The following is a 10,752-nucleotide window of genomic DNA, read 5'->3' on the forward strand; positions in this document are numbered from 1 at the left end:
GAATCTATCCTGAAATTCCATTCTTGTTGCCGGATGATGGATGTCAAGAAATGAAGAACAAAATCCGGAAGAGGAGGTGGGAGGAACTTGCATCACCAGCCACCCGAATCAATGCCAATATCATAAGAGAGTTCTATGCAAATGTCCCAAGGCTTGACATGCGTGAGCCCCCAACGTACAAGAGCTATGTGCGGGGGGTGGAAGTAGACTTTAGCCCAGATGCAATCAAGAAAGTCTTGAAACTAAAGTCAGTCCGCTTTGATGAACCGGGATACCAACAAAGATTGAATGAGGATCAGGATTATGAGGAGATTGCGAGAGACATTTGTTTTGAGAACTCAGAGTGGGAAGGAGATAACAAGAACAGATACAAGTTCCTGAAGAGATGTAACCTCACTTCGGAAGCAAAAGGATGGTATGAGTTGATGAAAAGATCAATTCTGGGCACAGTAAACACCTCAGAAGTTAACAGGGAGAGAGCCGTGATGCTGCATTACATCATTGTGGGAGGAGAGATAAGAGTTCATGAAATCCTTGCAAAAGACATTCAAAAGCTGGCTGAAAAGAATTCGGCCGGATCTTGGTTGTACTATCCGAGTACCATTTGGAGGTTGTGTGCAAAGGCTAAGGTTCCAATGGAAGAGGAGAATCCAATGTGGATAAGCCAACGCATGCCCATAACCATTGAACGAATGATGATGCCCCTTGAAGCACATCAAGGCCGAAGACCACATGGAGGAAGGGAAAGAGAAGAACCAATGGAAGAAGATGAGCCACACATAGAAGAAGAGCCACAAGAGGAGGAGGAACAGCCACACTTTTTCCCACATGGCAATATGGATATGACTCAAATGCAAGAAGCAATAGGAAGATTGTCACAACAGTACACGAGAATCCAAGAAAGGCAAGAGGAATACCATTCTCTGTACATGAAAAACCAACAAGCACAAGAAGAAAGGGAGCTAAGAATAATGAACAAACAAAGAGAATTCGAGTCAAGATTCCTTGTGATGCAAGAAGAACATGCTTTTCAATCTCATGAATCTTTTGGGAAGTTGGAACAAATGCAAGCTGAAAATTTGAAGGCTCTCAAAGAGTTCACAACACTCCAAGATGCAAGGTATGAAGTACAAGCCGATTACAACATCAATAGCCAAATCAAACTGAACTATATTGGAGAACATTTGCACAACATGGATCCGGCGTTCCCAACTTTTGATGAATTCTTCAAAAAGAGAAGTGAGGTAGAAGTAAGCAGGGCTATGATACTTGAAGATAGAGTGGAGGAGGCTATGAATAAGGCTGGCTTTTGGCAAGATCAACAGGCACCAAACACGGATGGTGGGAACAATAGCAGCCAAGTGTATGAAAGGAGAAAGAAAAAGCATGACAAATGAAAGGTGGACTTGCTCCTTATTCATCACTACAAAATCTATCTGTTCTAAGTTGTCTTTGCATCTTTAAGTAGTTCTTTAAAAGTCTTTGCATCATGTTTGTTTCTTTTAAAATAAGTAAGCTAGTCTATGTGTGTGCTTGTGTGTTTACTTTCACTGAACAAAAAGTATGTTTTGTCCCCTGCATCTTTAATTTCAATAAAAGAAATATTTGAATATGAAGTAAGATGGTCTCTGTTAGATAGAAGTAGAATAAAAGTAAGTGGTGGTATGTGTGTGATTGTATAACAGCTCACTTTTAGTGAATAAAGAGCCAGGATATCTCCTTCTAAGTAAAGAGTGGCCTACTGTCTATGAATCTCAATTAAATAAAAAAATTCCTTGGTTGGAAAGAAAAACAAAAAGAAGGAAAGAAAAAAGATAGCCAAAAAGTGGCAGAACAAAAGGAAACAAAAAGAAACAGAGCTGGACACCAATAGCTTGAACTTTAAAATATATGCCTGTGATGTCTTTGTACTAGGATCTGCTTGGATTAGTAAGCTCTTAGGAGTGCATCAACACTCGGTGACTTGGGTTAACTAATCCGGGATCATCAGCTGAAAGTCCACTATCAAGAGCAACCTAACTACAAGGCATTTAGTAACCCAAAGAGGTGCTGGGCATCAATGTTTTAAGAAGGAATGTGAGCCAAGTGTCTATGGTGAATAATGTGTCAAGTATAAAGAAAAGAAAATGAACTTGCTACACATGACACCCAAATAAAGCTTATAAACAAAGTAATAGCCAAGGATAAAGGAATAATGAGAGGTCATAGCAGTATGTTACTTGAAGCTTGAAGGAGACTTTCTAGGCCTAGGAGTCAGTAAGAAGTGAGTATTTACATATCCACACAAAACCCCATGAACTATCAATAATACTCTGCTAGCATGAACATCCTCTTCCATTTCATCTTTTCTTCTCAATAAATCAGTCCTTGCTTGGGGACAAGCAAGTTTTAAGTTTGGTGTTGTGATGACAAGTCATCTTAGCCTAGTCTCACTAGTCTTTTTCTTTTGTTTTCATTAGAATTATGCACTTTCTTGAGCTACAAGCAAGCCAATTAGGTAGAGTTTCATGTTTCCCTTGATTGAATCAACCATGTATGAATTCATGCTATTTCATGAGGTTTTATACTATAATTGTCACATATTATGAAAGAATGTATATCTCATGATTTTAAGCATAGCTTTGATGTGTTTGGTTGATTAATTATAGGTGAAGAAAGCTTGGAGAAAGGTTGAAGCAAGAAGGAATAGCTAGGAGTAAAGAGAAGACAATGGAATAAGTGAAATTGAACCAGGAAGCAAAAAGCTGGACCTAAAGTTAGCATCAAACTTTTGCACAAACTTTTGGTTGAAAAGTTAGCCCCAACGTTAGCCCCCTAACTTGGAGGCTAACGTTGGAACTTGAAAATCACTCCCTGGGTACCAAAAGTTTGCGCCAACGTTAGCCCCCTAACTTTGAGGCTAACGTTGGCACATGAAATTCTCCCCTGGGCACCAAAAGTTTGCGCCAACGTTAGCCCCCTAACTTTGAGGCTAACGTTGGCACATGAAATTCTCCCCTGGGCACCAAAAGTTTGCGCCAACGTTAGCCCCCTAACTTTGAGGCTAACGTTGGCTCATGAACATCACAAGGAGGAGCAAAAGTTTGCGCCAACGTTAGCCCCCTAACTTGGTGGCTAACGTTGGCGCCACAAGTACACAAGGAAGGGCCAACGTTAGGGCCAAAGTTAGACCCCTAACGTTGGCACCAACGTTCACATCAGCAAAGTGGTGTTAGCTGATATGAAAAGTTGGAGCAAAAGTTAGACCCCTAACTTTTGCTCAAACTTTTGGTCCAACTTTTGCAAAACTCAAACCCGGTTCAATTGGTTCACTTTGGTTCTTCTCCAAACTTCAAGAGCAATCAACCAAGGCCTCTTTCAACCCAATTCCACCAAGAGCAAAGGCCCAACTCAAGGCTTGAAGATCATTTGAAGAAAGTGTATAAATAGGATAGAATTCAAGTTCTTCGGGGAGCTTTCCTTTTGGAATTTTCATAATAGTTTTCGAAGAGCTTTTGATATTGAGTGAACTTTAATTTCTTTGTCTTGGGGAAAGAGAATTCACTTCTCTTCCTCTCAGTTTTATTGCTTTCAATTTCAATTACAATTGTCTTGGATCTTGGGTTGAAGAATTGAAGAAATTTTGTTTCAATCTCATCCTTAGATCTCTCTGTTTATTTACTGCAATTGAATTTCCATTTCTGTTACTTACTTCTCATCTACTTTCCTTGCAATTTACAATTCCCTTGCAATTGTTCTTGTTGGATCTAGGAAGGCATTGAGATCTAGACTTGGTTTTCTAGTCTCTGGGTCCTGAGATCTGAATTCCCAATTTACATTTTGTTTCTTGCTTTTAATGTTTATTTACTTTACTGCTTCAAGATCCGATTCAACCCAAACCTTCTTTTACTCTTCTGTTTGATGCTATTTACTTTCCTTTGTTTAAATTCTGCAAATCCAACTCCCAATCCCCTTCACATTCCGAGCCATTTACATTTCTTGCACTTTAAGATTCCGCAATTTACATTTCTTGCACTCTAAGTTTCTGCCATTTAATTTCTTGTTCTTTAAGATTCAGCAATTTAATTTCCTGCTCTCTTTAATTTCATGCAAATTACATTCAGCAAATCACAAATCACCCAACTAAAGCTTGATTCGCTTGACTAAATCAACCACTAAACTAAAATTGCTCAATCCTTCAATCCCTGTGGGATCGACCTCACTCCCGTGAGTTTTTATTACTTGATACGACCCGGTACACTTGCCGGTTAGATTTGTGTGTTTTGGGAGAAATTTATTTTTCACCAAAATACTCATCAATGCCTATAGAGCATCATCCAACTTTCTAGCCCAGTCTTTCCTTGTGATCCCAACTGTCTTCTCCAAGATTCTCTTTAGCTCCCTATTTGCCAATTCAGCTTGCCCGTTAGTTTGAGGGTGGTATGGTGTGGCCACTTTGTGAATTACTCCATATTTGTGGAGCTGTTTTTCTATCTGTCTATTGCAAAAGTGGCTGCCACCATCACTAATAAGGCCTTTAGGTACCCCATATCTAGTGAAGATGTGTATCTTAAGAAATTGAAGGACAATTGGTGCATCACGGGTAGTTGTTGCTATGGCTTCCACCCATTTGGAGACATATTCCACTGCTACTAGAATGTATTTGAAGGAATAGGATGGAGGAAAGGGGCCCAGGAAATCTATACCCCAGAGATCAAATAGTTCCACTTCCAAAATGAAGTTTTGAGGCATTTCATTCCTCTTTGTCAACCCTCCAGCTCTCTGACATTCATTGCATTGGTGCACAAACTCTCTGGCATCTTTGAATATAGTTGGCCAAAAAATCCACTTTGAAGCACTTTAGCTGCTGTTCTTTCTTGCCTAAAATGCCCACCATAAGCTGAACCATGACAATGCCACAATATGTCTCTCATCTCATTTTCAAGAATACACCTTCTAATCATCCCATCTGGACACCTCTTGAACATGAATGGCTCGTCCCACAAGAATTTCTTGGCTTTATTACACAGCTTCTTCACTTGTTGCTTGGTAAACTCTTGAGGAACCTTCCTTCCCACCTTGTAGTTTACAATGTCAGCAAACCAAGGTGCCTACTGGATTTGGAGAAGATATTTATCTGGAAATTTTTCATTCACTGGTTGTGGTGTATCTTGGTTGGCTTCTTGTGGCAGTCTTGACAAATGGTCTGCCACTTGGTTCTCATTTCCTTTCCTATCTCTTACTTCAATGTCAAATTCTTGTAGAAATAGCACCCACCTAATAAGCCTTGGCTTAGAATCTTGTTTAGACATGAGATACTTGAGAGCAGCATGATTAGTATATACTATAACCCTTGAACCAATCAAGTATTGTCTAAATTTATCAAATGCATATACAATTGCCAAGAACTCTTTCTCAGTGGTGGTATAATTTTTCTGTGCCTCATTCAACACCTTACTTGCATAGTATATAACATGATGCAACTTGTCTTTCCTTTGCCCCAATACAGCACCAATTGCAAAGTCACTTGCTTCACACATGAGTTCAAAAAGCAATTCCCAATATGGGGGTGTGAGGATTGGTGCTGTAGTGAGTTTTCTTTTTAAAGTTTCAAAGGCATGCTTGCAATTGTCATCAAAGATGAAAGGATTGTCAATGACTAGCAAATTGCTCAGTGGTTTGGCTATTTTTGAAAAGTCTTTGATGAATCTCCTGTAAAAACCAGCATGTCCAAGAAAACTTCTTACTGCTTTCACATTAACGGGTATAGGAAGCTTTTCTATGATCTCTATTTTAGCCTTATCAACTTCTATACCTTTGCTTGAAACCTTATGTCCAAAAACTATCCTTTCAGGAACTATGAAATGGCATTTCTTCCAATTCAAGAGTATATTAGTTTCTTGGCATCTTTTAAAGACAAGAGTTAAATGATGCAAGCAGGTATCAAATGAATTGCCAAAGATAGAAAAATCATCCATGAAGACTTCTAAAAATTTTTTCACCATGTCAGAAAATATAGAAAATATACACCTTTGAAAAGTAGCTGGGACATTGCATAGCCCAAAGGGAATCCTTCTGTAGGCAAAGACTCCGAATGGACATGTGAAGAAGGTCTTCTATTGATCCTTGGGATCCACCACTATTTGATTGTACCCAGAGTATCCGTCCAAAATGCAATAATATGCATGGCCAGCCAATTTTTCCAGCATCTGGTCAATGAAGAGGAGAGGGAAGTGATCTTTTCTTGTGGCATCATTCAGTCTTCTATAGTCAATGCACATTCTCCATCCTGTCACTGTCCTTGTGGGAATGAGTTCATTCTTCTCGTTGAAGATGACAGTCATGCCACCTTTCTTTGGTACCACTTAAACTGGGCTTACCCAAGGACTGTCAGAGATTGGGTATATGATTCCAACACTCCACAGCTTCATTACTTCTTTTTGAACCACCTCCTTCATGGTTGGGTTAAGCCTTCTTTGGGGTTGTACTATAGGCCTTGAGTCCTCCTCCAAAAATATCTTGTTCATGCAGATGGCAAGGCTTATGCCCTTGATATCATCAATCGTCCATCCCAAAGCTGTCTTGTGAGCTTTCAACAGTTCAATCAGCTTTGTTTCTTCTTCCATGTTTAAGGAGGAATTGATGGTCACTGGCAGGGTCTCTTCTTCTCCAAGAAATGCATACTGGAGATGAGGAGGGAGGGGCTTTAATTCTTGTTTTGGCACCTCCTCTATCTTGCTTTCAAAGGAGATTTCTGCTACTCCTTCTTCTATGATGTCTTGTTCTACTTCTGTTTCCTCTTTTTGTTCTTCCTGATCATTTGCTTCAAATAGCTCCTCCTCCAATTCTTCTATCATTTCCACCCTCATATGCTTTTCCTTTTCAGGGGGATGTTGCATGGCTTTAAAGACATTGATGATCATTTTTTCATCATGCACCCTGAGGGTCATTTCACCTTTCTCCACATCAATTATAGCCCTTGTTGTGGCTAAGAAGGGTCTCCCCAAGATAACCGAGTTGTGTCCTTCTTCTTCAATATCTAAAATGAAAAAATCAGCAGGAAATATGAATTCTGCTACTTTCACCAACAAATTCTCCACAACTTCATTAGGTATCTTGAGTGATCTATCAGCCATTTGAAGCGACATTCTGGTGGGTTTGACTTTAATAAATGATGATACCCTTATCTCTTTCTTAGTTTAGCATGAGGATATGCTATGGTTTAAGTGTGGGGAGATTTGATGCACCACTATTTCGTGGTGCATTCTATGCTAAATTTAGGGAATTTTATCACCCTTTTCCCACATTTATTCACTAAAATAGCATGGTTTTGCATATTCTCCCTAATTTGTGCTTAAGAGTAAAAACATGCTTTTTAGGCCCTTAATTGGTTAATTTAATTCACCTTTTATTCTACTAGATGCCTTGATGTGTGTTAGTGATTTCAGGTTGAAAAGGCTAAGAATGGATCAAAAAAATGAAGAGAAAAGCATGCAAGGTGGAGAAATCATGGGAAATCAAGGATTTGAGATGCGTTCATTAATGCGCACACGCAGCAAATGCGCACGCGTGGAATGTGAAGTCGCATGGCGACGCGTACGCGTACATGACGCGTATGTGTGGAAAGCAAAAATGCCAGGCGACGCGTACACGTGACCCACGCGTACGCGTCGATGCTCGCACGTGACGTCATTAAAGTGAAAATGCTGGGGGTGATTTATGGGCTTCCTAGGCCTAGATCCAACTCATTCCAGAGCATATTACATGCAAAAATCAAGAGGAGTCAAAGGAGGGAGAACACATAGTTTAGTTTACATCATGCTTTAGTTAGTTTCTAGAGAGAGAAGCTCTCTCTTCTCTATAGAATTATGTTAGATGTAGATTAGGATTTCTTAGATCTAGGTTTAATACACGTTTTGATTTACTTTTCCTTTACAAATTCTTGTTCTTTTACCTTTCCTTTCCTAGTTTAGCATTTTAATCTTTGTGATTGTTTACTTTGTTGTTGATGCACTCTTGTTTCTTCTACTTTTCTTTAATGCAATTTATGTTTGATTTCTTCTATTGTTGATTTGTGATGAACGGATTTTTGCTAGTAAAGAATTCACAATAAATTTTCGTTACTAGTATAGTTTCTAAACCAACAATAATCCTTTCATACAAAAATTTGGTTGTCACAAAAACAAACCCAATAAAATTAAACCGAAGTATTTAAACCTCGGGTCGTCTCTTAAGGAATTGTAGGGAGGTGTAGCTATTATTGGTTATGGGATTGTATCTTTTTGGGTTTTTGAAATAAGGAACAAGGAAAGTAAATGACAAGGAAATAAACTAATAATTAATAAAGCTCTTGGTAAGGTATGAGAATTAGAAGTCCTATCCTAGTATCCTTATCAATTGTGATGAGAATTGTCCATTGCTCCTACTTAGTTAACCTCTAACTATGAAGGAAAGTCAAGTGGATGAATTAATTTGATTCCTCAAGTCCTAGTCAATTTGTTTTGTTGTTGCTAAAATCCTTGCAATAAGTAGTTGTAGATTTACTTTTCTTGCAATCTTATCTTGCTTTCCTTTTATGCCTTCCAAATGTTTGACAAAATGCTTGGAAGGATGTTAGAGTAGATTTTTGTGTTCTTGGCTTGGGAAGGTAACTTAGGTGAAATTGAGTTGCTAATGTCCAAGTCTTGATGATTGGTGTCTATTGACTCTAGCATCCACTAAGTTAATTAGTGAGTGGTTAGGACTTATGGATTAGGATTGGTGTAGCTCATTTGACTTTTCTTCACTTATTAGAGGATGACTTAATGAGATTGTTCCTTGTAATTATCATATTGTGGTTAGTGACAAAGATATAGATCCTTATCTATTAACCCTTGCCAAGACCTTTTTATCATTTGAGTTTCATTTACTTTCTTGTCATTTATCTTTCATGTCTCTTATCACAAAATCCCAAAATACTTGTCCTAAAACCAATAACAAGAACACTTCCCTGCAATTCCTTTGAGAGATGACCCGAGGTTTGAATACTTCGGTTATTATTTTTATTGGGGTTTGTTACTTGTGACAACCAAATTTTTGCATGAGAGGATTATTTGTTGGTTTAGAAACTATACTTGCAACGAGATTTCATTTATGAAATTCTATACCATCAAAAATCCCTTCAACAACTGCACATGATCACTAACATTAAAAAGCAAGGGAAAATTCTAAAAATAAACAAAAATAAACTCAATTGAAAGTAAATAGAAGAAATAAGAACAGAAGTACTCTACTAATGGTTGGGTTGCCTCCCAATAAGTGATTCTTTAATGCCATTAGCTTGACACACGATTGTTGACTTTCTTCCTCTTCTTCCTGTTGGTTAGCAGAAATGATTGCAAGGGGAAAAAGGAGAAGATCAGTGCCCTCGGATTTGAATTCCCCTGAACAAGATTTCTTTTATTGTTATTAGCTTGATTCTCCTTGCTTGTTAGGGTAGGGGTTGTAGTGTTTCTCCATCCCCTATGTATCTTCCTCTTGGGACCTTCCTCCTTGGTGGATGCTGACTGCCCAACACCAAACTTAAGTTCGATGTCTGGAAAAACTGTTGAAGTTTTCACCAAGGGAGGAGGCTTCGGTATTGTACTCTGCATGGAAGTACCTCCTTTGTCAGGGGGTAGTGGATGTTTCAGGACCATGATAATCATGTAATCCTTCTGTAACTGCAGCACCAATTTGCCTCTCTCAGTATCAGAAAGGTTTCTTCTAGTAGAGAGAGACCATTGCTCCAAAACCTTAGCAAAAGGAATATTGATTTATATGTTTTTAGAGCCTTCCAATGATTATGAGCAGTGCTTGTCCTTGGTCTCCTTTTGGGGAATCTGAGGGTGTGGTACTTCAGGCTTTCTTCCCAAAAGAGGGGCGTGCAACAATGTGCTTCCAGCCTCTTCTTGAGCCTCTTCTTCATTTAGTGTGAGCTTTAGTTGATAATGTATGGTTATGTTGTTTGTATGAAGCTTGTTTTTGGAGTTGGTGGTGGCTTTTGGTTTGGATTTGGTGGTTTGGAGCTTGGTGGAAGCTTGTTGGAATCAAGTTTGGTGTTTGAGCATATTGTGAATCGGCCAAGGTATGGTTTTGGTTTCCATTATGTAATATGTAATGTTTCATGAACCTTAGGCTAGTTGACCTTAAGATAGGATTGGATGTTTGGGTGTATGTTTAATTGTATGTGATTTTGATGTTTGAAGATAAATTGTATGATGGTGATGATGATATAGAGTTTTGGGATGTGGAATATATGAATTTTGATGTTGATTATTCGTATTTAATGACTATGAAGGTTTATGATGAATATTGTGATTTATTATTGTTGATGAGGGTTTGTTGATATGGTTGATGATTAATGATGAATATTGATGTTGTTGGTAATTGAAGGTGAGTATTGAGATTGTTGATAAATGATGTGGATTATGAATTTTGGATGATGATAAATTGATGCTTGGTGTTGATAAGTATTGTTGGTGATTTATTATATTGATGAACAATGAGGATTATGAGAATTCAAGGTAATAAGTTAATGTCAAATGTTTATGATGGTTTGGATTGAAGGATATTAATGATTATGATGTGTGATGATATAAGTTGATGATGATTTTGGATTTTTGGATCTTGTGGTTGATGTGGATATTAGATGGTGGTTGAGGAAATTTCATGTGAACTTAGGTTGAATTTTAAAGTTGGATGAGGTGAGTATTAAATGATTTAGATGATTGAATGGTTGATTTTTGAGAAGTC

At 38.3% G+C, this 10,752-nt stretch overlaps 1 protein-coding gene across 1 annotated transcript; it reads right to left on the reverse strand.

Moving 5' to 3' along the window:
* Nucleotides 1-4,302: 4,302 nt before the first annotated feature.
* On the reverse strand, nucleotides 4,303-7,127 carry LOC148553488 (uncharacterized). Its single transcript, XM_088494828.1, has 3 exons — nucleotides 6,360-7,127; nucleotides 4,839-5,090; nucleotides 4,303-4,761 (listed from the first exon to the last, which is right to left on the reverse strand). The coding sequence occupies exons 1-3, from the start codon at nucleotides 7,125-7,127 to the stop codon at nucleotides 4,303-4,305; spliced, it is 1,479 nt and encodes a 492-aa protein (XP_088350954.1).
* Nucleotides 7,128-10,752: the final 3,625 nt, after the last annotated feature.

Source organism: Arachis ipaensis, chromosome B7 (assembly GCF_059453495.1).
Source record: "Arachis ipaensis isolate K30076 ecotype BB chromosome B7, ASM5945349v1, whole genome shotgun sequence".
NCBI lineage: Eukaryota > Viridiplantae > Streptophyta > Magnoliopsida > Fabales > Fabaceae > Arachis > Arachis ipaensis.

What these genes read in the sequence shown, in the direction of transcription:
- LOC148553488 (XM_088494828.1), bottom strand. Translation starts at nt 7,127, where the DNA reads ATGTCGCTTCAAATGGCTGATAGATCACTCAAGATACCTAATGAAGTT. An exon ending in CAATCTCTGACAGTCCTTGG is followed by an intron (nt 5,091 to 6,359) that starts GTAAGCCCAGTT and finishes CAAATCCAGTAG; the next exon opens with GCACCTTGGTTTGCTGACAT. An exon ending in AAGAAAGAACAGCAGCTAAA is followed by an intron (nt 4,762 to 4,838) that starts GTGCTTCAAAGT and finishes AATGAATGTCAG; the next exon opens with AGAGCTGGAGGGTTGACAAA.